Consider the following 27,652-nt stretch of genomic DNA (forward strand, 5'->3'; position numbering starts at 1 on the left):
AAAATAAAATCTTATTTAAGAAAGACCAAGGCCTTCTCCTACCCACCCCTCCCCAGTCTCCTCTTTCCTCAAGGGACCCAGGTTTCATCTCAGCAGAACGGCCTCCTGCCGCAGCCCCCAGCACCCCCCTCCTTCCGGCGAGCCTTGGGGCCGGACCTCCACGGGGCCCATGCCCTCTGCAGATGGCGTGGGGGCCCAGGCCGCCCCTGGCTCCCCCGCCGGCTCAGCCCCGCCCTGCTCTGTGGGCTCTGTGACCCCCCTACTCTGACCCCACCTGTCCTGCGCACTGGCCTCCGTGCTCCCTTTCTGGAGCAGACTCCTCCTCCATCCGGGGCCCTTGTCCGTTTAGCCTCCCCCAGGCGCCGGCTGGTGGGGAGCCAGAGGCGGCGGTGTGGGGAGCTGGGGGGTCAGTTGAGGTGCAGAGGCACCCGTAGGCAGGGGCCCGGCCCGCTGGTTTGGGGACAAGGTTGGAGGCGCGGCGGCCCCAGCCCTGCCCCGGGGGGTGGGGGAGTTCTCGTTGCATCCCTGGGCTCCCTGGGCTCGCGGGGCTTGTGGGGCGGGCCCTGCTCCACAAAGCGCAGCGGGGCCGCTCGCTGGACATGGGGCCGGGCCTCAGGGGCACTCTGGCAGGACGGCCCGTTGTGTCCTTTCTCCCAAGCACCCCAGGGCCCTTCCCCCGTCCCCTGGGAGCAGGGAAAGTGTGATGCCCCTGCAGCTGGTGGGGGCTCCCGGGGCGGTCTCAGCAGGCTCTCTCGCTGCCGGGCTCCCTGCCGCCGTGTGGGGAGGGCTCGAAGCCTTCTGCCCCCCAGCCCAGTGAGAGCGTGCGTTTAGCCCCTCGGTGGACTCAGGGACCGTGGTCTGTGAAGGGAGTGATCCTGGCCTGGGTGTGCAGGGGTCAGCCAGATACAGGACGGGCGGGGAGCGGGCCCAGAGCTCCCCGCCACCTTGCCTGCGCCCCCCACCCAGTCTCACATGAGGACTCCCCTTCCCTGGCTGTGAGTGATGGCAGGAGGAGATCAATGTGATTAAATAAATTCACCTGGAGCGCGAGTGGACGGTAGCGCCACAGCCCTTTTAAATGCGGCCGTTTGCTCAGGGGGCCAACTAGCCCCGTAAACCTGAGGCCAGGCGCTCTGAGGGTGATGAAATCCAGGCTCAGGGTCCAGCTGCAGGGATGGCAATGTATGGGCCCTGGGTTCCCAGGAGCAGCTGCCTGCCCAGGGTCTCGGCCCTTGGCCTGCACAGGGCTGCCCGGGTGGGACGCGGGACCCTGTGGCCCTGAGCTGGGGGTGGGGTGCAGAACTGAAGTCATCCTGGGCCTTCTTCCAGCCAAGAAGTACAAGAAGGTGACCGGCAAGGAGATCTACTCGGACACGCTGGAGAGCACGCCCATGCTGGAGAAGGAGAAGTTCCCGCAGGACTACTTCCCCGAGGTAGGTCACTGCTGGGGCGGCCAGCACAGCGCGGGGCTGGGGCCGAGAATGCGTCACACTCCAAGACAGGACGTCCTCACCCCAATCCCGCGCTGCCGTGCCCCGGCGTCTTGCTCTGCTGGAGGTCCCGACCCGGTGGGTTTGGCAGGGTGGCCTCGGGTGAGGGCTGGAGGACCCATGGTTGACACAAGCAGGTGAATCTTCCAGCCATCGTCACTCCCAGGCACAAGACCCTTCCCCCGAGGGTGCAGGAGGACTGTCTCTTGGGGCTCCCAACAAACCTCGCTCCGCGTGTCGGTCACGCTCCGGACGGGAGCGCTGGGGCGTGGGGGCGCAGGCCCTCGGGGGCTCTCCCCGTCCTCATGTGCTGAGCAGCCCCCGCGCTTCCACAGGGAAGGCCCTGGGGTGCCTGCCCCACAGAGCTCTGGAAGCACAGGGAGGTGCGGCTGGTTCTCGCCACTGCTGGGACAGTCGGAAAGCCTGGGTGCGGCTCCTGGGCGCCGCGGGCACTTTTGCACAGTTTTGTTGGTTTTATGCCTCCATTACGCTGCGCACGCAATTTTGGATCCCAGTCCTTTTAGAGACTGTTGTAATAACCAGTGTCTCTGGGGCCTCCTTACGGTGAAATCCACAGGTTGACCCAGACGGATCACCTTCCCTGGGGGGCCTGTGGACGCAGAGTGGGACATGACCCGTGAAGCCTGGGGGACTGAGGAGCGCTGGGCATCACCCCACCCCCTCCCCCAACTCTGGAAGAGCATCACCACCCCCGACCCTGCCCCTGCTACTGCCCCGCCCCGCCCCGCACCCGGCACTTGATTTCAGCAAGGCCATGGCTTTATTAACTTGCTTTATGACCCGCTCCTGCGGTGAAGGAATTGTGGCCGCTTCCATGAAGGATGAGCCCCTCGTCCCGCCAGGCACAGCTTCCCCATCCATTGTCCCCGCCAAGGACTTGATGTCAGGGGCCGCCTCCCAGCCAGTCCCTGCCCCAGAGCCTGTCCCCTCTTGCCCTGCGGGTTGGGGAGGGCGTGGTGGGGGAGCTCCGGAAGCGTCCTTCCTCGGCGCCCCCTCCCCTGACCGCCCCCGCCATGGGCCCTGCCATCCCTCCAGGCTGTTGGCCAGAGCCGTGTTCAGCAGGAGGGTGGTTGAGCTTCCCGGGAACAGAGCAGGGGCTGAGAAGTCATCTTGAGAGGTCGGGTCATCTCCTGGCCTCACCCCCACCCAGACTCGCCCTGGCTCCCCCACAGCCAGCACTGGCCCCGGCCTGAGAGTAACCGGGGACCACAGTGGAAATGGTGCCAGCTCGGGGGAGGCTGAGAGGGGTTTGCAGGACCACAGGGAAGGTCCCGGCCTCTGACAGCAGGAGGGCCAGCTTGCAGGGGCCCGGGGGGCATTTAAGGGACATCCCTGAACTGGCCAAGTAGGAGACTCTGGTATTTCATCAGCTTTTCTGCAGGGGGGACCCTGACACCCCTGGCAATGTCCGGGGTCCGTGCACCCAGCAGGGAAGGCAGGGCACCTCGCCTGGTCAGGGCAGGGGCTGGACGGCCCGTGGGCAGCGCTGGGCCCAGGGCCTCATGGAGCGAGGACTTGAGGGCCGGGTGGGGAGCCTTTGAGGTAGCCCCCCTTTCTCCCACCCAGGCAGCTCAGTATCTTTGTTTGCGACTTTCTCCTTTAATCGGCCACTCGAGCCCTGAATGGTGACGGGCCGAGGCAAGTGCGGCCCCGGATTGAAGGGCACCTGGGCTGGCAGGCAGCCTCTGCTGGTGCCCAGCCCGCCGGTTCCCTCTCTGCGCCGCTGCCCCAGCCGCTGCCCCCCAGGGGCTGCCCCGTGTCCAGGACATCGTCCCACTCCACACCCACCAGGGGGACGCACCTGGTGACCCGGCCCGAAGTGGACGTGTGTGGTACGTCACTGTTACCCCAGAGACTCAGCTGACCCCCCAGCGCCCCTCGTCCCCGTCACTTGCAGCTGACTCGGAGGTTGGGGTCCTCTCACTGCCCTGTGGCCTTGGAGCTGGGTCACCGGAGGCTCGTGGCCGGGGACTGTGGCAGTCCTCAGAGAAGGTCATCTGTGACGGTCACCATGTCCTCCTAGGCGGGCCGAGGAGCCCCATGGACGAGGCCACTCCCTGCAGGGAGGCCCGGCGCCTGACCCAGAGCCTCTGCGAGCCCAGCTCACCTCCTGGCCCGCACCCCTCCCAGGACTGTGGCCTCTTCCGAGGGCGCCCGCACCCCTCTCACCCTTGGGCTCTGTTCTGCAGGGCACCCTCTCCAGGCCCAGAGTGCCTGGGGTCCCCCCGGTCTCTCTCCTGCTGAGCCCCGAGGGCGTGATGGGGGCTAAGGCGGGTGGGTGGATGGGTGGGCGCATCAGGGGCTCAGCCGTGGTCCCCCCCAACATGCACACCCTCTGAGGGAGGGGCTGGCAGGGGCTGCGGGCTCTGAGGGGGCCCCCTGCCCGCCACAGGCAGAGGGCAGAGTGTCTCTGGGGGAAGGAGGCGGGGTGCCTCTGTGGGGACCCAGATTTCTGCACCATGGCACTGCATCGCTGGGATGAGGTGACCCCAGGCTGGGGCCCCCGCTCTGCCCCACGGAATTGCCTGCGTCTGTGTTCCGCTGGGTCTGACGTTGAGTTTCCAGGACTTGCTCATTTTTCTTTCATCTCGATGAATTAACAGGAAGAAAATCTTACTGAGAAAAGCACATGTGCTTCTACCGTTCTGTCGGTAGTCTGGGATTTCTCAGGTGTGAGAAGCCCCAGGGCCACATGTCTAGTGGAGGCCCACCCACCGTGGGGTCCTGTGGGTTGGCCGCCCCCGGCAGGCGCTCCTGCTCTGCGGGCAGGCCCGCCCCGCCGCTCCGTTCACACACACTTTAGGGGAGGGAATTAGTGTAAGACTGATTTCTCTTTCTTTTATTACCACCGCTTAAGGATAATCTAACGGTAATTACCGTGATGGAGGCATAATGCCATTCCAAATAATTACAGCCCACCGCGTCTAAAGCCAACAGAACTCTCCCCGCTGATTTACGGGTTCTTTTGGCTCAACACGCGTTTCAAACACTACCTCTGGGAGCAGCACTTCAGATAATGTGAGACCATTTTTAAAAAGCAGATTTGTGCAGTCGATTGGGGCTGGGGCAGTGTTTTTTCCTCGAGCCCGTAGTGAGAAATTGGTTGTTGCCATAGATCATGGGGCTCACTCCGAGCTCTTATGAAAGATGAATTAATCCCGCTAATGCTCCGAGGCGGGCCTTTCACAGGGGCTGTGTGCTGATAACCTCCCGCAGCCTCCCTTTTCTCACCGAGATTTATGTCGTCTTTTAGTAGATGAAGCCGCCTGTGCTCGCAATCCATCTGCTCGTAAAGGAATCCTATTAACAGGGCACCTGAGCGGGCACTTGATATTGTCTGCTGAACGACGTGCCCCCACCCCCGGCCGCCGTGGTCTCCTCTCCAGGGGCGAGGGCCTCTCCGAGAGTCGGGGTGGGTGCCGGAGGGCAGCGTGGAGCAGGCGGCGATGGCCAGGGCGCCCAGCAGGGTGGACGGGACAGTGGGAGGCCGGGGAGACCCCAGTCCCCCCGAGAACTCTGCCTCCATGTGGAGCAAGCATCTGTGTCCAGAAGCTCGTGCGCAGGTACCCCGGCCCCCCTCCACGTGGGTGCGGACCCGGACCCTGGTCCCGCCTCCGCAGGCCGGCCCCGAGCCCAAAAGCCAGGCCTCTGAGGCAGGGCTGCTCTGCACTGCGGCTTCCAGTTTCCCGACGTGCCTGAGGGCAGCGGGGTGGCCGTGACCACCTCCCATTCTCTGCAGGGGGACGTAGGATCAGTCACTGGGTCTCCGGAGAGGTTGCCCCAGGGGCGGGGGAGGCACCAACCTCCAGCGCACCTAGAGACCCCCTCCGCCCCCTGCCCTGGCGCTAGGAGAGGGCGAGGGCCCCCGAGGACCGGCCCCGGCCCCTGCGAGACCCCGGGTGCCATTCTCAGCCTCAAGGGCTCCCGGGTCCCACAGCAGCCACTCCGACCGGCAAGGTGGTTCTAGCCAGCTGTGATCAGAGAGGAGGCCAGTGAGGCAGGGGCCCGACAACTGCCTGTCTGGACTCGAGGCCGCTGTGACCCGGCCAGCCCAGGCTGTGCAGGGGGCGGGGCCGCCCGCGGAAGTGGGAGGGGCCGCCCGCGGAAGTGGGAGGGGCCGCCCGCGGAAGTGGGAGGGGCCGCCCGCGGAAGTGGGAGGGGCCGCCCGCGGAAGTGGGAGGGGCCCCTCGTGAAGTCTGGGTGTTAGGGGGTGGGCAGGGATGCGGGGTGGTGAGGGGAGGCCCTTGCTGGGCCGGAGACCCTGCCGCCCCGGACGCAGCATTGGGACCACACAGCCCCTGCCCCTACGCCCACCTTCCCCATGGGCCCTCCCCACACACCCCTCCTGGGCACCAGCCGCAGGCTTCCATGGGAGGGCAGATGTCCCAGGAGGCTGTGCCAGCGTGAGGCTGTGGCCTGGGGGTCAGAGTTGGCGATGACGCAATGGCTCGTGGTCCCAGCACAGTGTCGTCCAGAGCTGTCCCGGCCGCCGCCCCCCACCGCCCCTGCTGACCCATGTGGCCTGTTTGCCTTTCAGTGCAAGTGGTCGAGGAAAGGCTTCCTCCGGACGCGGTGGTGCCTTGCGGACTGGTACGTTCCCCACAGCCCCTGCGGCCAGCCCCAACGCCCCCCCGCCGGCTGGACGGGGCTGATGGGCCCCACAATGCCCGGGACCCTGAGCGTGGCCAAGAGGCCTAGGCCGCATCCCAGCCCTCGCTGGTGGCCCCCGCAGCCACGGCCAGCAGCACTCGCAGCATGGGTGGGGGGACCCTCGGGAAGTCGGGCACCCCCACCCCTCTGCTGGGACGGGGCACCTCGAGGAGTCCGTGCCCCACCCCCCGGCATGCGTGCCACCTGGCTCTGCACTGCGACTGCTCCGCTGGCTGACTGCTGTGGCCCCTCCTCGGGACCGCCCACACGTCCACACGACCCCCTCGCTGGGGCCGCACGCGGTCGGGGCGTCCCCTGGGTGGGGGTCCCAGAGCTCTGGGGCGGGAGGAGCCGAGACCGCCGCAGCCTCCTGACCCGGCCCCCGGCTGCCACCCGCGGCCCAGGGAAGGGCTCGGGGGCCGCCCGGGCTCAGTGGTCACCGTGCAGCCGGAGCAGAGAGCTGGAGCTTCCTCCGTGTGCTCGGACCGGGGGTGGCGCGCGTGGTGTGCTGTCAGGCTGGGTCTCAGGGCCTGGTGGCTCCAACTCTGCAGGGGGTGTGGAGCCCACCCGCCTGCTCTGCTGTGAACCAGACAGGCCCCAGCGACGCTCCAGGGCTCCCGAGGGTGACCGGCCCCCCAGCCTCCCCATGCCCCTGCAGGCCCACAGGAGGCATGGCCGCGGAGTTTCCCCAAGGCTCTCCAGGGGCTGTGAACTCGGGGCTGCTTCTGCAGCGTGAACTGAACCCCCCAGTGCCCCCGGGGACCCTACGGGGGCTTCAGGTTGCACGGCCAGCTGCGTGGGGAGCTGAGGCCTGGGCGAGCGCCCAGCTCCTCCCGGCTTCTCACCCGCCTCCCGCTCCTCTGTTTTGACACGAGTTCCAGGTATCCTCTGTGGGTCCCTCTGCTGCTGGGGGCGACCTTTGTACGTGGGTCCTTCCTGTGTGAGGGCTCGCGCGCATGAGCCCAGTGTGTCTCCTCTGAGTCCACCTCAGAGGAGGACTTGCCCCAGGCAGCTTGGCCGCACCTGCCCGGGGAGCTGGGTGGGGTGGCAGGGGGCCGCCCCGGGGGACCCAGCAGCTCCAGCCTGCATCCTGAGCTTCCTGTCTCTGACCCCGCAGTGCCTTCGACTTGGTGAACATCCACCTTTTCCACGATGCTTCCAACCTGGTTGCCTGGGAGACCAGCCCCTCTGTGTACTCGGGGATCCGGCACAAGGCCCTGGGCTACGTGCTCGACAGGTAGGTGCAGAGGGGCCCCCGCCCGCCCGCCTCTGCGGAGAATTGAGGCTGGCTGGCTTTTCACCTTGTCCTGGCTTGCTTTCCCCTGTTTACCAAAAGTACAAAGCTGACACAAGCCCTGCCCCTTGACCCCTGCCCCCTGCCCCCTGCCCCCTGCCCGCTGAGTGCCGCCTCCCTCCGCGCTCTGCCCCTGCTTCCCGGTCAGAGCTTCGGGCCCCTGACGGGAGGGGCGGCTGCCTCGGTGGTCTTCAGGATGGGGGGCTCCTCCTGTCCCTGCTCTCAGCCCCCGCGGCCACCCAGCCCCATCAGAGCCAGTGCGCAGGGCCCCTACCTGGGCCCTCTGGTCCTCGTCTGTCCACGGTGATCTGTGACCTCCGCCGCATCGGCACTGACGCGCTGTTGTCTGGGCGGGAGAGGCGGTCTCGCCCCGGTTAATCGGCCGTTTGGGCCCAGTTTCCCAGAGCCCAGCACCTGCGAGGCCTCCCCTACAGCAACCCTGCTCTCAGGGGGCCCGGCCCGCCTGGCCTTGGGGTGCGTCTCCAATCTCCCCAGGGCCCAGCCGGCCCGCCCAGACCCCAAGTTGTGCTCGGCCGGGACACACCCTGGATGGAGCGGGAGGCCAGGGGCTGTGCCTGGGATGAGGCAGTGGTCCCCGAGGTCCGTCCGTCACCCTGTCTGAGACCCCACACGCGGGGGACACGGGGGTCTGCCTGCCCTTGCCGCGTCCACAGTGGGCACTCCTTGGGGCTGGGTGTCCAGCTGTGGACCGAGCTGGGTGTCAATCGCCGAAGACAGGGACAGCAGGCTGGACTCGAGCCTTCGCCGCTCGGGCCCAGGGTAGCCAGGCGCCAGCACGGCCGGGTCGGTGCTGAGGCTCCAGGCGGTCAGCCCGCAGGGGCATCGGCCTGCAGCCCAGCTGGAACAGGCTTCTTGGTCCAGGGGAAGGGGGACGGGCACGTGTGGTCACGGCAGACATGGCGGCCGGACAGGCCTCCCAGACCACCTTCAGGGCAGGGCCGAGCCGGCCGGGAACTGGGCCGCTCTTGGAGGCTGCGGTCGGTCGGCAGAGGCAAGTGGCCTCAGGGCCTGTCAGCACCTGAACTGCTGCTGCTCTGCGGCCCCCGGGAAGCGGCCTCGGCGTTCCCATGGACGTCTGTGGGGCGCCCAGCCAGCCGCGTCCGGACCTCCCGGTGCGGCCGGCGCCCGCACAAAGGGCTGCTCTGTGGCGGTGAGTGACGGACGCCCTTTCATCGGGGCTGCTAACCTTTTGGCAGCCACCAGCAGACTGCATTCTGCTGTGCCGATGGGAGCACAATGCCACGCTGGCCCCTGAATGGACGCTGCCACCAAGGGGGCCCCATTCAGGGCGTTGGGAACCTCTGGGAGCATTGTCTGCGGCCGACGTGGGCGCAGAGAGGCAGTGCGGGGGTCCCGGCTCAGTCTCCCCGGAGGGCCTTGAAGGCCCGTCTCCACCTGGGCGGGAGCCCATGCCCTGCCCCCGCAGGCCGGGCCGGGGGACCTGGGTTAAGACCGGGAGCCCCTCGGCCGTCCTTGCAGCTTTCCTGTGACTTGAAAATGATTTTAAAGTGAAAAGCTAACTTATGAAGAAAAACACCCAAGAGGAAGACTCTGGTCCGAAGTGTGTGAACTTGCAGACGTCAGAAAACAGGCTTTCCAGTGTTACCAGAGGGCAGGTTTTATGGCAAATAACAACTGATATTTTGCGCAATAATTTCTTGCTTGAAATCTCTTGTTCTGAAAGGTTAGAAGGAGACAGATCTCTAGTTAGGGAAGCGTACCAGGCTCAGAGATGCGGGGATGGCGGTGTCGGGACCTCTGCGTGGGGTTGGGGTCCCATCCGCCTGGAGGGTGGCTCGGACCCTTCCCGGGTCTCTGGGGGGCTGCGTGCATCTTTGTACCCATGGAGGGTGCCTGTCAGGCACACAGCTACACCCTGGGGGGTAGCGTTTGGGACGTCAGCCCAGCCGCAGAGACCAGCTCACATAGCCCTTCCTGGCCTCCCCCAAGCTCTCGGCCGTGAAATGAGGTTTTTTTCCGCAAGTGACAGGGCTCTTGTGTCTGCCTTTGCGGTGCGGCCCGGCCAGGTCCGCAGGAACAATCTTACATCACAACTGTGAAATCCGGGCAGAAAGCGCCCCTTTGTCCTAAGCGTCTTCTCACAGATACAGCCATTGTCACAGCGCTGAAGTTAATTTGGTCAACATTGGGACATTTAACTTTTATGTCCGGTCAAAAGAGTTGTTTCACGCTCATTTTGGGGCATTCAGAGAAATGATTGCCAGAAAAATAAAGCTGCCCGGGGCGACGCCGAGCAATTAGTTCCCAGGGAGCGGCGGCGTGACGCGGCAGCCACACAGCCGTCTTTGTGGCCCTGCGGGCGGCCATCCGTCAGCTGTCAGCCGCTCAAAGGCCTGCGTCCCGGGGCTCCTCTCCGGGCCGTTCCCAGAGCTCGGCCAGCCGGCAGAAAAGAAAGCCTCTGGTCTCCAGGCAGAGGCAGGCCCCGTGCTAAGGATGCAGGTCGCCGGGATGCCCTGCACGATGGGCCCCTGGGCAGCCGCTGTCCCCGTGTCGGAGCCCAGTGTAGACGTGGGCATCCAGGCCCGCCGGGCAGCCTCCTCGTTGGCCGGAGGACGGGTCCCCCGCGTGTTCCTGGCGTCGGGCGGGAGGGCGTGCAAGGCCCCCGGCCGTCCAGGAATGAGCCGCTGTCCTGACAGCGCGGGGCTGCGAGCCCATGCGTCACAAGAGCCGAGCGCAGCGCCAGCGGAGGCGAAGTCAGGGCCCCAGCTCAGCGCACCCGGGTCGCTGTTTCCGTGTCCTGCTCAGACAGAGTTGAGGGTGCCGCCGGGGCCCGTGCTTGCACTCTGAGCCCTCGTCCCGCCCTCCTGTCCTGGTGCAGGGTCGTCTCTCCCCCAAACCCCCCATCCAGGGACTCCATGCATGCTCCGGCACGGCCGTGTGCGTTCACAGCTGAGCAGCGTTGTATGTTCCCGTGGGGTGCTTGCATCGTCTGTGTTTGCGGGGTGCGGGCTTCCACGTGTGTCCTAGGTAACGTCCTGGACTGTCACGTGGACGGTGCACGACCCCTCCCTCTGTGGCGTGTCCTGGCACCAGCATGTCCACGCTGCAGCTCAGTGCCCCTCGAGGCGGTGCCCTCCGTGCTCATCCACCTGCTGGCCTTGCTTACTTCGCCACCATTTAGGATGCTCAAGCCCTCCTTTGCTGCCAGCACGCACACTCAGCCAGGCTGGGCCGCACGGCGGTCTGCGTCTCCCCAGGGCCCATGAGGTGCAGCCTTGCTGCCCGCGTTCGTGGACGTCGCAGGTCTGAAGGATCGGCTTCCTGAGCCCCCGGTGTTTCTCTGCTGGGCTGCACGTGTGGAGCCCAGCGGCCCTGGAGGCAGGGGCATGTCTCTGCTCCTTGCCTGTGGTGCCATCCGAGCAGAAAGGCGGGTGTGATGTCATCCTGCTGTTAAAAGGGCGAGTGAGAGTGAGTGCGAGCGGGCAGCACACCCGGGAAGCCTGCGGAGGCCTGCAGCAGCCGGGCCTAGAGACGCAGACACCCCACGGGGATCTGAGAAGGGCCTGCAGCCCCCAAGGCAGCCCCGTGGCTGGGCCAGTCTGTGCACAGATGGAGTTCAGGCCAGGAGCTGGAGCAGCGTGCACATCCTTCGGCTCTTAGAGGCCCACATCCTGGCTGGACAATGCTAGCCACCTTCTTGCCGCATCCTCGGAGGACAGAAGCAGCCACGGGCCTCTTCTCTCATGGACACCTGTCCTGTTGAATCCGGGACCCCCTTCATGACCCCATTTGACCTTAATTCTCTCCAGTATCATCTTGAGGGGACTGGGGCTCCGACATACGATTGGGGTGACAGTCCAGTGCCGAGCAGGGCCTCAGGCCTCGTTCCAACAGCAGAGCTCCGGCCACCAGCCGACTGAGACCAGAGGGGGCGTTTCAGGATGGGGCGCAGCCCCTGGACGCTCAGCGGCTGGCAGTGCCCTCTGTCCTGCTGCTCTGGGCCGTGGCCTCCCCAGATCCGCCCCACATGAGTGCAGCGCCAGGACGCTGAGCGCAGCCCTGGGGCTGCGGCGACGGCTCGGCCTGGCCGCCCGCTGAGCAAGGCGTGCACCCCTCACGGGTCCCCAGGGTGCCCAGCCCGAGAGATGCCGGCTGGGGGAGCGGGTGCAGCGGGCGGGCCCCTCGGGCCTGTGAACCGCAGGGACCTGGCAGATGCCCAGGGGTGGGTGTGTGTGGGGTGCTCGCCCGCCTGGCTCTGCTCTGTCAGCAGGAGGGTCCTTCCCCAGTTACCTGGGCCCCCCCTTCCCTGCCCCTACCTCAGGCTCCGTGTGCCACAGCTGACACTCCAGGGACCATCCCCAGGGCTGCGGCCCCCCCAGCCCACGCCAGGGACCATGCCCGGGGCTGAGGCCCCCCCAGCCCACGCCAGGGACATCCCGGGGGCTGCGGCCCCCCCAGCCCATGCCAGGGACCATGCCTGGGGCTGAGGCCCCCACAGCCCACGCCAGGGACCATCCCTGGGGCTGCAGCCCCCCCCCAGCCCACGCCAGGGACCGTCCCCAGGGCTGCGGCCCCCCCCAGCCCATGCCAGGGACCATGCCCAGGGCGGAGGCCCCCCAGCCCATGCCAGGGACCGTCCCTGGGGCTGCAGCCCACGCCAGGGACCATCCCCGGGGCTGCAGCCCCCCCCAGCCCACGCCAGGGACCATCCCGGGGCTGCGGCCCCTGCAGCCAGCACGCCACACAGGGCAGAGTACGCGTGCAGCCCCGAGCGTGGCTCCCAGGAAGGTCGGTCTGTTGGAGGCGGCTCAGAGGCCTGGTTGTCAGAAGCCCCCACCATAGTGTTTGCTGTTCAGGTGCTTCTATCCGAGCATGTGGCCTCCCCCAGATCCGAGACGAGCCCAAGATTGGTTTCTACCACGTTCAGCAGCTAAAGCTAACAAAAGAGGGCCCCAGTGTCCCCTGGGCTGGTGGGCCCAACGCCCCCTGCCCCGCCCAGCGTCCAGCCGGGCTGGTGGGCCCAATGGCCCCTGCCCCGCCCAGCGTCCAGCCGGGCTGGCGGGCCCGACGCCCCTGCCCCGCCTGGCACCCTGCCCTCGGCCTGAGCATCACGCAGTGAGCTCCCCCGTCAGTGGAGAGAGTCTCTGTCTTCAAGGCCTAACCCATTGATTTTCATGGCCTCTCTTGTGACTCTGCTTCTGAATTAGGCATGCGGTATTGATGTGGGCACACTTTTTAATCATAATAGCTACTGACAAGGTAATTAATTTTAAAACAACTCTTTTTCCTGCTGGTCCAAACGGCGCTATATTGAGATTAAAAGCATAGGCCTCGCCCGCTCTCTGGCAATTGCCTCGGCAGACAGCAGCTCCATCTCGCGCCCACGCTGCGGTTATTGATGGGCGCAGGCCATTACGGCGAAAAGAGCGGGGCACAGAAATATGATAAAGTTTAGGGTTTTAATGATGGAATTACACGACGAGACAGGCTGATGAAATCAGTCACCAGTCACCATGGCCGTCACGAGAGAAGCCATGGGGCCAGGTTCCAGGAAGGCTGCCCAAGGCAGCCTCTCTCCCTGCAAACCCCCGAGCTTCTCAAAGCTGATTCAGTCCGATAAAAGGAAATTACCCCCATACTAACCCTAAACGGGCCAGCTGTTCACTTGCCTAGTTCTGTGTCAGCCGTTTACCCCGCTTCCTGGTCCTGGGCCCGTCTGTCCCCCGGCGGCGACCCCCGGGCCCGTCCGTGCCCTGGTGACGAGGGCCATCAGCCGGGTTCCCACTTCACCAGCCCTTCCGTCGCCTGCCGGCACCTCGGGCCTCCGGGGAAGCCCTGGTGGGGACCAGAGCCCACACCTGGGCTGACCCTGCACGTCCCTCTGCCCCCAGCTGTGGTCATCTCCTGCCCCAGGAGCAGGAGCGGGCCGTGGCGCCCCAGCGCCGTCTGGCCTCTTCCGGAGCACGGGGGTCCCAGAAAGTGTGGCACCCTGGCCTTTCCCACCACAGGAACAGGGCAGGTTCTTTAAAAACAAGAGTGAGCAGAAACACCGGCTGGAGAACGTGTAGGATCTGGGGGCCCCTGCCCGTGTCCCTGCGTCTGAGCCGTGTCCGTGGCTGTGCTCACGTGTGGCGTGCAAACCGACACCACGGCGGGGCGACGCCCGAGGGCAGAGGGCTTGCCTGAGTTCAGGGCTTTTCTTGGGGACCCTGCTCCTGGGCTTCTTAGTAAGCAGGCTGGCAGGCCATCAGGACAGAGAGTATAGGTGTGTGACGTGTCAGGTATGTCTGCTTCCTCCCTCCCGCAGATCAAGCGGAAGCTTTGCCTCGGTTCAGTTTTCCTTGAAAAGTTAATAAATACAAAGAGGGAAAGAAAAGCGAGGCGTTTGAGTGGCATGAGGTCATGTGTTGGCGGGAGGTGGTCCCAGGTCCCTGCGGGGGTCACCACTCGCTGCCAGTCCCCTGACCCGGGGCACTGAGGGTCGCCCCCAGGTCTCCCCTTGGAGGCAGCCCCCCTGTGCGGGGCGGGGGTCAGAGGCCAGAAGCTGGCCCTGGGGGCCTCGGGGCCTCTCCGTGGGGTGGTGGGGCTGCCCAGCGCGAGGCTGGAGGGCACGGGAAGCCCCTGTCCCCTGTCTCGTGCAGGCGGTGGTCGCGGCGGGGACCCAGGGGCTGCCGCTAGTGGGGGGCAGGTTGGGGCTTTTTAACGAGCAAGGTGGTGTTTCCCGTGGGCGTTGCTCCCACCACCCACTGGACTCTGGAGGCAGGGCGGGGGTGGCCTCGTCTCCTCTCCTCTCCTGGGGAGGGCGGGCTGAGCTCGGGGCCCCCCCGGAGGTGGGCGACCTGGGGGCCACACCCCATGTCCTGATGGGGACACCACGCAGGTTCTCTGAGGTGTGTTCTTCTGAAGGCGTTTAACAGCAAAAGAAGATGAACCTTTCCAAGATGGCTCAGGCCACCTCCTGCCGACAGTCTTTGGGTACCGGTGGGTGAGTGGGGTAAGGGGCAAGGCTGGTCCCGGGCGCAGGGCTCCCCAGGGCCAACCCTCTGGCCTCCCCAAGTTTTCATCCCTGAGGGGTGTCTGCTCCACAGAAGATTTAACTTTAACGCCAGAAGCGACATTACTGCTCATCTGCAGTGTTAGTAATAATCTGTTAAAATGTGTCCTTTCTCTTCAAACTCGTATGTGTGAGAATCAATCCAGTTAAACCGGAAAACAAGACTTTTCATGGAATTCAGCAACATGATATAGCAGTTAATGTGCAAGAAAAACGTGGAAACAGCTGAGAAGATTTTTAGAAGAATTTCAGTGAGAAGCGCATCTGTTAAGAAGTGCTGTTACTTAAAATGACAGGAACGGGACAAAGACGTGCAGGAAAGGAGAGTCTGCACGGACTGCGGAGGCGAGGACCGAGTGTTTCCTGAAGGGTTAGGATCAGTCCCCGCTGGAGAGACCCATGGACTCAGATCCAGTCCTCCAGAGCAATTCCAGATGGATTAAAGGCCGCCGACTCTGCCTGGAGAGGAGCCAGCCTGGGGGAGAATGCCCATGGCCCAGCGTGGGGCCGGGGCCGTGTTTCCTGCGAGGAACTCAAGGCCCCCGGGCAGTGCAGAGCTCACGGTGCACGTTCCAGGGAAACTCCTGAGACTCAGCGCAGGAGGCAAGGAGCCAGGCAGGAGCTGGCGGGGAGAGCGTGGGCCCGTGTGTGAGAGGAGCCGCCGCTGCCGACCTTCCCGGCTTAGGAGGACGGATGGGCGGATGGACAGGCGGAGCCGCCCACCAGGCGATGGCCTCCCGCCCAGCACCATGAAACAGTGGTGACGCTGCTCCTGGTCAGCTCTTCCTTCTCAGCTAACAAGTCCCTGGCAAGGGCCGTTCTGGGGGGCTGCCCTCACCCTGCACACTGGGGCCTGGTTCGGGGTAACCAGGTGGACGTTTCTGAGTTGGTCAGGGGTGAGCGGTGCTCCCTGGCCCTGCCTGCCCAAGACACGTGCTTTCTTAGAGCCCACTGCAGGCCGAGAGGGCGCCCCCCACCCTGGGCCCAGGGGCCCCGTCTCAGTGGGGGCATCCATGTGGCCGCAGCTGAGCATCAAGCCTGTGGGCCCGGTCACCGAGCCTCCCTTCCCTTTTGCAGGGGTGGACATCCGTCCTGCAGGCAGTCCTGTTAGAGACGGTTCTCATCCTGCTTGGAGCCGGAGGTGACCGGTGCGGGCTTTCTTCACCCGCAAGGCCAGTGTGGCCGGGACGCCGCCCGTCATAGCCCCACCGGTGGGATCATGGCCTCTGGGGCGCAGGGCTGAGGTCAGGCGTGGCGGGCGGGCTGCACCTCAGTGGCGCCTCCCTCTTCTCTTCCCAGGATCATTGACCAGCGGTTCGAGAAGGCGTCCTACTTTGTCTTCGGTGATTTCAACTTCCGGCTGGATTCCAAGTCCGTGGTGGAGGTAGGCCCTATGGGAGGCTCACACGCGTTCGGTCGTGTTGTGTAAACAGCAGAGCCGGTGGTCCTCGATGGGCACATTCCTGCCCTCCCGCTCGCTGGTTTGCTTACGGCAGGAATGCCCCGTGAAGAAGGCCGCAGTGTCACGGGGGGGCCATCATGAAGCGGGGGCAGGAGGCTGCGGTGAGGACACGGCTGGCCGGCGGCTCACGCCCGGCGGCTCACGCCTGGCACCCCCGCTTCCCTGAGCACCTCCTGAGCCCTGGGGGCCTGGGTGAGGGCCAGGTTAGCAGCAGGCATTGATGCAGCCAGGTCAGACTACCAGGGAGGCGCCTGGTCCATCAGGTCCCGGCTGGGGGAGCTGGTCCTCAGTCGCCATGTTCCCCGGCTCGTGGGGCTGCAGGCTGATGGCGGTGCCCACGGGGCCTCGAAGTGGGGACTCTGCCTGCCGCCTGAGGGTGGCAGGTTCCCCCAGGCCCAGGCCTGGTGAGGACAGCACACAGCCCGCCCAGCGTGGGCCCACCGAGCGAGCGTGTGGGTGACTGTGTCCCCCGTCGTCTCCCTCTGGCCTCTCAGGTACAAATGACCCCCCCGCTTGCAGAAGGCTTCCTCTTAAATCTGAGCACTGGGGGGGTGGGCCAGGCCGGGGGGAGCAGGCGGGTGAGTGTGGCGAGCGGCCGTCCACTCCTCCGGCGTTTTCAGATGAATGATGAAAGCCCGTGTTGGCTTAGTCAGTGGCAGGATCCACAATCCCCCAGGCGTGCCCCTTTGAGCCCCAGGCGATGCCCGTGTGCACACAGCCCTGGGAGGCCCTCGGGCCCCGGTGCCTGCAGCCGCGCCCTCACCCGCAGAGCCTCTTCGTGGGTTGAAAAGCCACATTGTCCCAACTTGGGCCCCCGGACCAGGGCATGTCTTTCTGGTACTTGGGCCTGATGAGCCTGCTGTGCCCGGAACAGCCCCTCTGCTGGCCCGAGGCCCCGTGTGAGGCCGTGGCCAGACCAGGGCTGGTGCCTGGGGGCTGCTGAGCCGGGTGCTGGGAAGGGTCAGGAGGTTTCCAGAGTGGCCTTCTCTTCCCCAGAAGGGCAGACCCCACGGAAAGGGCAGCGGCTCTGTCCAGGGACACGGGTGCCTGGGGGCTCTGGTGTCTGTGGGGGGCAGGGGGGCACAGTGCCAGGCCCGGGGTGGGGGGCATGTGGGCAGCTCAGTCAGGGACTGCTTACCAAGTGGGAAGTGGAGGACACGGCCCTGGGCCTGTGCAGGCGTGAGCAGGTGTGTGTGGAGCTGGGCCGACCACACACCCCCATAAAACGTGCGAGCCCTCTCCCCTCCCCAGGCCTGTCTGCCCAGTGCCGCTTTTCCTAACTCTTCGCCTTCAGGCCTTGGCTTGACCTCAGGGATCTGCCTGTCTCCCTAGAGGAGGGGCTCCCGCCACACAGTGACCGCGCAGATGGCCAGTGCTGGCCGGGGTCGCAAGGGCTCTGGCTGGGGTCGCAGGGGCTCTGGCTGGGGTCCCGGGGGCTCTGGCTGGGGTCCCGGGGGCTCTGGCTGGGGTCCCGGGGGCTCTGGCTGGGGTCCCGGGGGCTCTGGCTGGGGTTGCAGGGGCCTCTGGCCGGCGTCACAGGGGGCTCTGGATGGGGTCGCAGGGGGCTCTGGATGGGGTCCCGGGGGCTCTGGCTGGGGTCACAGGGGCCTCTGGCCGGCGTCACAGGGGGCTCTGGATGGGGTCGCAGGGGGCTCTGGATGGGGTCACAGGGGGCTCTGGATGGGGTCCCGGGGGCTCTGGATGGGGTCCCGGGGACTCTGGCTGGGGGCAGGCAGGCGCTGCCCACAGCAGGGCTGCCCTGTCCTGTGTGTTCGCCCTGAGTAGGCAGCCTGGCCTGCCCAGCCCAGCACCCTCGGGACATCGGGGCCCCACGTTCCTGAACACGAGGGAGAGGGGGGCAAGGACCAGGTGGCTCAGCCGGAGAGGGGTCGTGAAAGCCGTGCTGCGGGAAGGAAGTGGGCCCCTCTGTGTGCAGAGGGCTGCCTGCTCTGGGCGTCTGCAGCAAGACCCTGAGCACCAGCACGCTGTTCTGAAGGCCCCCGAAGCCCCCGGGGTCTCTAAGGCCACAGGCCCTGGGTTTCAGGAGGCCCCTGGCCCCCTCCTCCTCTCCCTCCCGGAAGGCCCGGGGGTGTTCATCTCGGGTGCCTTCCCAGCTGACTTGGATGAGGAACGGTCCAAAACGCTACTCTCTACACAACTCTCACCAACGGCCCACTTTTCGGCGGAGCAGAAGCTCCTGTACAGGCCTTCCCTCCCGGCCCCGCGGGTCCCGCCCTGGCCTCCCCACCCTCAGCTTCCTTGGCCTGGCTGCCCCGGGACCTGCCCCGTGAGACAGACCCAGTGCCGGCCGGGCACCGCACCCTGCCTGCCTCTTTCCCGCGGCGACCGCGTGAGAGCGGGTGCAGGGCAGTAGTCCGGCCGCTAACAAAGCCGTAGACGCCCCGCCTGCTCGTGTTGCTTTCTCGGGCCCACTAACAGGCAGTGACTCCGCCGTGAGCTCCAGGCTGGGCGTTCTGTGTCTTCACCAGGAGCCTCACTGTCTGTGCTGCAGGCCCGTGTCCGTGGTGCTGGGGGGCCCGAGGGACCCACGTGGTGCCGGGTCTGGGGCCACGAGGGCCGAGGGGCCACCCAGCACAGGGAGGCGGGGGCCAAGGTCGCCCAGAGAGGGCACGGCCGCCGCTGAGGCTGGTGGAGCTGCCGCCCTCCTACCAGAGCAGGCTTGCCCTTCCCGCCCGAGCTGATGCCGTTGATAACTCAGAAGACATGCTTGTGGGCACGCCGAGGTCTCAACCGTAAGCTGAAGATGACCAAGCTCTCTCTGTTGGGTTAACTTCATTCAGCAGCGTTCCTACTAAGATCTCCAACTTTTACCTGCCGTCTTAGCGTCTCATGGACTGATGGCATCTGCTGGCCAGCGGGCCGTTTTGAAAGGATTTCTAGCTGTAGATGCCGCTTGGAGAAACTTGGAGAAACCAGAGACAGCTTCCCCAGGTTTTCCCGAAAGGCCGTTGGGCAGAGGGGAGGGCTTCCTGACGTGAGCGGCAGCGTGAGAACCAGGCACCAGGCGAGACTGCCAGGACTTAGCCGCCTCCGTGGCTGTCCCTGGGGAGCCGTGTGCGGGTGGGGGGGCCTCTCCTTGGGGCTCGCAAAGCCCTGGTGAACGGGGGCTCCAGGAGGAGGGGGCAGGGCTGGGGTGCCCCGCCGAGGACTGAACCCGGGAGGTGGGCCCCTGCCCTTTGCTTCCAGACAGCAGGCACAGGGCTTGACTCAGGGCCTCCCCCGGGTGCGGGCAGCCCCAGCAGCGAGCCCCAAGAGACGCCCGGGTCTGGTCTGCATACCAGGTCATGGGGCAGCAGAGACCACACTGGCCTCAACCTGTGTTCCTGGAGAGGCTGGTGCCCACAGCTGGCGGGCCACCCCACAGATGGTTTCCAGATTGCCCAAGGTCAGCATAGGGCCCGAGGCGACCCCGAGCAGCCCAGACCACACTGCAGCCCTGCCGCTAAGAAGGTCAGAAGAGACGAGGGCAGAGGACGTGGGCGCATCTCGCCTGGAGGTGACAGGTGGCCCCCCCAGGAGGGAAGCCCTGGTCGCCCTCTGCCAGCCCGACGAGAAGCCCGCTGGGCCGGGCTCTGGTTTCTATTGCTAATCCCCGGCCCCGGAGTGGCAGGTGCATCCTGGGGTACCCGGGGTGTCCTGCCTGTGGGTGCTCACCCCATCAACTCCTAGGGGAGCCCCGAGGTGAGTCAGATCCTTCCCAGAGCAGCGAGGGTCCCAGGCAGCAGTGAGGCGGGGCAGCAGCTGGCTGCACTGGGCTGCAGCGGGCAGGGCCTCTAGGAAGACTGGCCGGCCGGGGGCTCCAGGGCGAGGTGGAGCCTCTCTGGCCTTCTGCACCGCAAGGTCTCAGGCACCTTGCTGGGCACCAGCCTCAGAAAGACATGCAACGTGAAAGGCTGTCCCCCCTGGAACTAGAGCGTCACATCTCAGATGCAAATTAATACGAACAAGGTCGCAGAGCAGAACTGAGAAGATGGTCCGGCAATCAAGCCTGGCACGGCCGAAGCTGTAATGGAAACACACACAGAAGTAAGCGCGGTGATCATGCTCCGTCTCGTGGGCTGCGCGTCCTGAACTGATCAGCGACGCTCAGCCCTCCCAGCGAGGTTGCTCAGAGGCATGTTCCGTGCCTTGCGTGGTGGCAGCTGGCAGCTGGGCGCCCAGCCGGCCAGTGACAGAGAGAGACAGCAGCACCAGGCACTCCCGTCCCCGCCAGCCCGGCCGCACCCACCTGCCGCCCGTCACCACCGACAGCCCCAGTGACGGCTGCGTTTTCGGAGGCTGGCGGCAGTTTTTCACACCCGGCTGCTGGCTGCTGACAGGTACAAGCTCAGGTGCCCCCCCCCCCCCGGGAACCCAGCTCCTCAGAGACTGCAGCCTTCCTAGCGCTCACGGTCCCGGGGCTCCAGGCCTCACCCCAGAAGCCAGGGCGGGTTCCCACGGGGCCGGGAGGGGCGTCGCCCTTGGCAAGGCCCTGCGAGCCCACCCAGCCTGCCTGCGCGTCGCCTTACTGCTCTGCTTAGATATATTCTCTGGAACTTGGGGAGGGCCTAGGAGGCGGACGTTTTTCTGCAAACTAGAGGCAGGTGGAGGACGGGGCTGGGGTCTGTCCCAGGAGGCCCTGGGGCGTCCAGCTCGGTCGCAGGAGGAGGTGGTAAGGGTCTCGCTCTCCCTCCTGCCCTGTCCTGCCCTGTCCTGCCCCCACTGCCCTGCAGGCCTGAGCCCTGCTGTCTGGGGAAGGCCGCACCAGGCGTGTGGCAGGCCCCCCGGCCAGACCCATGGCTGCCCAGTCCTGCTGGACACGAGCCCGAGCTGCTTCCTTCCAGAAAGGTCAGCTGCGCTCCCCTGGTTTGCCCCACCGGCTGCATGCAGGCACTGTCCCCTCGCCGTGGGCGGGTAGGGAGTCGGCGAGCATCGTGGGGCCGAGATGAAAGGGTCTTTATGGGGGTTATTGTTCTCCTGAACAGCTGGCAGCACAGAACAAAGAGGGTGCAGGCGCCTCTGGCGTGGGCATGGTTGCACAGCGGGGCCTCCGCGGACCGGCCAGCGGCTCCCACCCGCAGGGTCCATGGCTTTGGGCCCTCAGAGTCCGAGGCTCTCAGCAATCGAGAGACGTCTGTTGTCCCAGGACTCAGGGCTCTGCCAGGAAAACCTCTGAAAAGATGGTGTCCACTGTGAGGGTCAGAGTGAATGGAGTGGGTTGTGAGGGGGGCGGCTCCCTCCAGACGCAGGGCGACCCCGCCCCAGTGCTCTCCGGTGAGAAGCCCGCACGGGCGCTGCTCAGCCTCCGATCCTCGGCCGTTCCGGGACAGTGCCCTCTGGCTGTCGGGCAGGCCGCGGGACCCTGATAGCCGGGGATTTGTCACCACAGGTGACCCCTGCAGGTGGGGTCCCTGCCAGGCCCTTCCTGCGGCCTCACACCCCAGCCCACACCGTGAAGGAGAAAGGGGGCGTGTCGCTTCCTTGTTCTCGGGGTGCCTGCTCTGGGCCCCACTTTGTGCAGCTGAGCAGTGGAAGCTGCCCAGTGATGTCGGTCTTCACAACGTGAGTCCCCCCCCCCGGGGCCCGCAACTGTGGCCCAGGCCCCTGGCCACAGACCCCCTGCCCCGGCCTCCACCAGCACGTGGCCTCCTGGGCCTCAGGCCGGCCCAGCCACCCAGGGGGCCCTGCGCCCGAGCAGGCAAGGCACACCGGGGCCCCCGCCTCCTAGAAGCTGTGCGTCCACCTGCACACGTATGCGTGCGTGTGGCGGGGAGGGAGGCTGAAAGGGCGTCCGTGGACACTGGTGGCCAGGACCCGGGCCCCCCCTGGCGGGCGAGGCTATGCCACCATCCCTGACCCCCGGGGCCGCCGGCCGTCGGCCTCGGGCACTTTGTGCTCCGTGACGCATCAGTGCCCAGCATCGGGCCCAGAGCCCCCACAGGCTAGCCTTCGCCCTCCACCCTGAGAGGCAGGTCTGGGCAGTGGGCTCGTGGGGGCGCGGAGACCGGTCCTCCAGAGCCCAGTCCCACATGAGCAGCCGGAGCCCAGGGCGTCCGAGAAGGCCGTGTGTGCACACCTGTGTCCCAGGGCTCAAGGCGGGTGGGGGCTGGGCTGCTCGGTCCCAAGAGGAGCACGGACCGTCTTCCGAGGTCTGGGCCTCTCCAGCTTCATTCCCTGTGCCTGAAACGCTGCCCGGGGCAGCCGCTCACTCCCGAGAGTGGGGCCCCCAGAGCGAGGTTGCTGTCATTCCCCAGGTGGGGCAAGGATGGGCCTCCCTGTGGAAGGGCTCCCAGATGCCAGCGGCCGTGCGGTGGGCGGCCAGCCGAGGGTCCTCACGCTGTGGGCACCTCCAGCGCCCCCGGGACGGGCCTCCAGCCTCTCCTGCAGCCCCTCGGGCAGGCCCTGGAGCGTGCTGGCTGCTGGAGAGGGGACAGAACCACGGCCAGTCGGCCTCTTTGTGCCCCGGCTTTGTTTCCGATTTCACGCTATCAGAGGGTCTGCATGTTTCCTGTGTGAGGTTGTCAGGGGATGAAAGCCCCAGAGCAGGGCACACGGAGCCCACCCACCGGCCTGGCCTCCGCGGCCAGCCTCCCCCCACCCTGGACCCCGCCTGTAAGTGTCCGGAAGGGCCGGCCTGCAGCAGGGACCTGCACTTTCTTCAGACCAGTGCCTTCTTCTTCCCTGTGCGAGCAGGAGGCCCGTCCCTCAGTGGCTGAACTGGCTGGAGGGGCTCGCCCGCTCTGCATGGAGCTGGAGCTGGGGCAGGGCAGGGCATGGTGGCCCCTCATTCTCCAGACACACGTCTCCATTTCGGGCAGTGGAGGGACCCCAGCTCTGCGGAGTTGTGTCCAGTCCGTGGGCCACAGCGTGTGGCTGGCCTCCCGGGGGGGCTGCCGGCGGTCCTTCCTGCGGGTCCACATCCAGGGTGGGGGGCACCTGAGGCCCTGCCGGGCTGGGCTTCACAACTTCAGGAAGCCGCTGTCCAGTAACTTTCCGTTTGAAGGCCAGTTTACTTTCCATTTGATGGGACATAGTTTAATCCCCGAAGGTCTTAGAAGCCGAGTGATCTGGGCAGAGACGAGGACCCTGTGGGCCGCCTCCCACACCCCTGACAGGGAGAGGCCTCTGGCACCAGCAGGCGGGCCCCGCCACGAGGGTGCTGGGCCCCGTGGGCATGCTGGCCCCTGTCCGTGGTGAGAGCGTCCCCACCCGCCGTGTCCTCAGGGTCACACACGAGCAAAAAGAGAAGGCGCGAGGAAGGAGCTGGAGCCGGGGCCACTTCTGGGGCCAGGCTGCTTGGCGGCTGGTCTGGTTCATTTAAGCCCTTGCCCCCCTCCAGGTGTGGGGGAGCCGCAGGGAGAACCCTGAGCAGGTGCCGGGGGGGGGGCAGTCACACCCCCCACCCCCTGAACCTGAAACAGCTTCCCTCTGGCTCTAACACCTGATGTGGTCAGGATAAGTTGGGGACAAAAGTGTCCTCTGAGCCCAGCCCCCTCGCATGCGGTCCTGCCGGGCCCAGGGGCAGAGTGAGAGCCCTGGTCTCAGCCTGCGCGGGGCCACGACCAGGCTCCCTGCTCCGTTAGCTCCGTCACGGTCTCCCCGACACCCCAGCCCCAGGCATGCCCCCCTGTACACACTGCACATTCCAGACGCAGACCGCAGGTACCCGCCTGCCTGAGCTCTGTGGGTCCTTTGGAAACTTGGGGTGCAGAGGACCCCCTCCTGCGGTCCAGTGTGCTGGGTGCAGACCGAAGCAGGGTCTGCAGAATCACAGCCATAACTGGTCTAAAGCCTAGCAGGACGTCGTAAACACAGACTGAGACACTCTTGTAATCCCTGCTGTCTCTTGGAGTGCACACACAGGAGAGCCTCACCGCTTTTCCTTATCACCTAAGAACTCAGCGACTGCAGTGAGGAAACGGCTGGTGTGCCTCTGACCTCCGCACACCAAAGCTTACTTCCAAAAGCGCTTCTCGACCTGTAATAGAGATCCCCCCAGAACAGAGACCCCCCCAGGTCAGGCTTTACTCTGACCAGGACGCCCCTGACCAGCTCCTGGCTGACCCCCAGGCGGTGGCCCCCCACCCTCGGGTGCGGGGCTGGCTGTCCACCCCTCACCCCCTCCGTCTCGCAGAGATCAGAGAGGGTTCTGTAAGGCCACACTAATGGGCTCACCTCTTGGGGCCCAAGGAGCTCCGCTTGCACTGAAATGCGGGCCTGGGGTGGGGTTGGGGGGCGCGTTTGTGCTGGGGAGGGGAGTAGGCCAGGCCCCTCTGCAGGGGGAGCGGGCCAGCCCCGCAGCGAGAACACCGCAAGTGGCCTTTGCGGCCCCGCTGTCTTGGGGGCCGTCACGGTGCCTGTCCTTGGCAGTAGCTGCATCGCCAAGCGCCAAGCAAAACGCCTGGGGCCGCGAGTGCCAGTGAGACTTCCCACGTCACCCTCCGGTGCCTCCACACGGCCGCTGATAGCGAAACAAACCTCAGATGGTTCTTTAAAATCAGCATTTGGAGAATTTTTTTCTCCTTTGAAAAGAAGAAAATGCTCTGTAAGGCAAGCCGGAAAGGCACTGCCCCGGGCTTTCTGCTCGAGTGGTCACGGCTGCAGCTGAAAGGGGCAGCCTGGTCGCCCTGAATGAGGGGCTCCGGCGGGTGTGGGAGCGGCCGAGCGTGAGGGGCCGGCCAGGCAGATGTGTATCCGCTGGGAGCCCGTGCGAGGGGGAGAGAGAAAGCTGTTTTTTAAGAAGTTTGCAGCAGCCGCCTTTGGGCGAAGACTATGCGTTTCCTCCAAGTAAGCCGTCTGCCCGCCAGGCCGCCCCATTCACTGCTCTTAAGCCCCTTAGCACATTAGCATCTGGATGGCTCGGCCTCCTCGAGGGCCGGTGGGCGCGCCCAGGCAGGGTTGCTGGGGCCCTTGTTCTAATCCGGCCATTTGAAGGCGGCCAGACTGATTTGTGACACATGAGTCCAAAAGCCACTTTGGGGGCTTGACCTGATTAACTGTGTGCCCTGAATGTCAATGCCCCCCCCCCACAGCGCTGGCCCCCTGGGCCTGAGCCCCGCGCAAGGTGACTTCTCACGGGCTCCTCGGGTGAACGGGTCTCTTCAAGTCAACATTAGCTGTTCTTTCGCGGCAGTCTTTCTCCTTTATCTTTTTCATAAAAACTGCGTGGACAAAAAAGTAGTAGTTCTATCGAGGTATAGCTTACACACAAAGCAAAATCTGGCTGTGGCCCCTGGCCCCCGCAGCCTCTCTGGACCCTGCGGACGGACTTTTCCAAAGGGAGGTGCATGGCCCGAGCCCTCGCCAGCACGTCTCCGAGCCTGGCCGTGTCTCAGCCCCTCCTGAGCGGTTCTTTCTCTCTGCTATACGTGGGTCTGGCCAGGGCCGCACTGCTGCCCCCGGGCCAGGCTCCAGGTTTGTCCTGACTTTGGGGAGGGGCCCTGCTTACCTTCCTGCTGTGGCCTGTCCTTGCCCCATGCCCAGGGTGGGGCAGGACCAGGTGTACCTGCTGGGAGGCCTGGCCCCCTCCCTCTGCGGCCCCCACGGCCTCTGCCTCCCAGCCACCCTCCAGGTCCTGCCTGGCTGCCTTTCACTGTCGTGGCCGTGGGGGCCTCCTGGGCCCCTGGGTCCACAGAGCAGCCTGGACAGAGGGCAGAGGGGCCGGCTGGGAGCTCGGGAGGAGTGAGCCCCCAGCCCAGCTGGACAGCGAGGACGGAGGGACCGGGTCAGGCGGCCAGGCGGCAGGTCTCGGACCTAGTTCCTCCGTGTCTTTCCCAGACTCTCTGCACAAAGGCCACGATGCAGACAGTCCGGGCTGCGGACACCAACGAAGTCGTGAAGCTGATATTCCGCGAGTCAGACAACGACCGGAAGGTGAGCACGGAGGGTGCGGCATGCGCCCTGGGGAGGGGCCCCTGCTCTGACCCGCACCCCCTCCCGTGGCCCCGCCCTGGAAAGGGCCCCACCTGCTCTCACGCCCCTCTGCACCCAGTGACCTGGCCTGGGCAGGGGGGCCCACCCTGGGAGGGGCCCCCTGCTCTGACACCCCCCTCTGTGGCCCCGCCCTGGGGAGGGGCCCCCTGCTCTGACGCCCCACCCCCAACAGGTGATGCTCCAGCTGGAGAAGAAGCTCTTTGACTACTTCAACCAGGAGGTTTTTCGGGACGACAACGGCACTGCGGTGAGTCCCGCCGTGGGATGTGTGGCTGGGCCCCCGCCGCTGCTCCGGGCAGTGCTGGCCCCTGGCCCTCCCATCCCTTCCGACTGGGCCTGGCCTGGTGTGCCTCCTGCCTCTGGCCAGGCTGCAGCCACCTGCCTCACTGTCTTTGACGGGCAGCGTGGCCCATAGTCCTGGGGACCCCCCAGGTGAGAGGCAGAGGGCTGACAGCTTTGGGTACAGACCCTCTGTTCAGGGCCCACCCACTGAGGCCTGGGCTTCCTTTGGAAAGAGGAGAGACTGTCTTGAGAACTTGAGGGACATCCTGTGCCACCAATCCCGTGAGTGTGTGTGTGTGTGTGTGCGTAGTGAACCACATGTGTGTGTGTGCAGAGTGAAGTATACGTGTGTGCAGTGATGTGCACAAGTGTGTGCAGAGAAGTACACGTGTGTGCAGTGAAGGACATGTGTGCAGTGATGTGCACACGTGTGTGCAGAGTACACACGTGTGTGCAAAGTGAAGTACACGTGTGTGTGCATGTGTAAAGTGAAGTGCGTGTGAACAGACCCCTGCAGCTCACACACACACACCCCCCCCCCGCCCCATGAGCAGGTCCCTGCACAGATTGCCTGCACACGGGCCACGGGAGGGCTGGGCTAGGGGCTGCCCCACGGTGTGAACGTCAGCTGGACCTGCTTTGACCCGTTCCTTTGGCGCCTGTGTGTTATCAGCAGGTTAGCCACGCCTGCAGGCAGCCTCCCCCGCCCAGGTGTGCCCTGTGCCCCCCACTTGCTGAGACCCTGGCTGCCCCCCCGGCCCTGGTGAGGCACTGTCTGCACCACGGTCCCCACTTTCAGCTCCCAGCCACCCCACCAAGACCCCTGTGGCCTCTCAGGGCCGCCTCCATCCCAAAGGCCAGGACCTTGTGCGGATTCGGGTCCTGTCTGTCCCTCCGCCCCCGCTCGGCCCTCTCTGCCCTGGGCGCCCTGGGCAGCCCAGTCGCCCGCGGACTCTGGGCAGCACCTCTGCATCGCATCTCCTCAGGCCCCACGGGGGCTCTGTGCCTCCCTGGGCAGGGTCCACCGTCTACACCCAGAGGGGGGCACATCTGTCTGGATGGGGGACTGTCCAGCTGTCCGGCAGACCCTGCCAGTCCCAAGTCCCTGCACAGAGCCCCCCCCCCCGCCCTGCCTGCCTGCCCCTGGGAAGCCCCCATCTCCCGCCAGGACCCCTCACCTCTCGTGTCCGTTCACTCTGGGGCCTGGACTCTCCACCACCTAGTCTGCCCGCCTAGCCCCTGCCTCTGCCTCCTTCCTGCACCGCAGCCCCTCCGTCCCCTCCTGGCCTAGAGCTCAGCCAGGCCCAGTCACACAGCCATCTGCTCAGGCCCAGCTTTGAGCCCACTGTGGGGGGCCCAGCCCTCTTCTGCGAGGCCACCTCCCCCGCCGCACGGGTGCACCCCAGCCCCAGGCGCTCCCGAGCCTCCTCTGCGGCTTCCACCCACCTGGTGCCTTTAGACACTCGGCCCACAGCCTGTGCACA

The 27,652-nt window shown here is 65.8% G+C and overlaps 1 protein-coding gene across 2 annotated transcripts in view; it reads left to right on the plus strand.

Annotated features, from left to right (window-relative positions):
• Positions 1-27,652, plus strand: part of INPP5A (inositol polyphosphate-5-phosphatase A) — a 153,786-nt gene that overhangs the window by 111,746 nt on the left and 14,388 nt on the right. For both annotated transcript variants that reach the window (XM_068961351.1, XM_068961350.1), the window contains exons 6-11: positions 1,330-1,433; positions 6,049-6,101; positions 7,279-7,398; positions 15,791-15,875; positions 25,731-25,826; positions 26,059-26,133. In XM_068961351.1, the coding sequence (XP_068817452.1) occupies positions 1,330-1,433; positions 6,049-6,101; positions 7,279-7,398; positions 15,791-15,875; positions 25,731-25,826; positions 26,059-26,133 (533 nt within the window). The remainder of the gene's footprint in view (positions 1-1,329; positions 1,434-6,048; positions 6,102-7,278; positions 7,399-15,790; positions 15,876-25,730; positions 25,827-26,058; positions 26,134-27,652) is intronic.

Source organism: Capricornis sumatraensis, chromosome 23 (assembly GCF_032405125.1).
Source record: "Capricornis sumatraensis isolate serow.1 chromosome 23, serow.2, whole genome shotgun sequence".
Classification (NCBI taxonomy): Eukaryota; Metazoa; Chordata; class Mammalia; order Artiodactyla; family Bovidae; genus Capricornis; species Capricornis sumatraensis.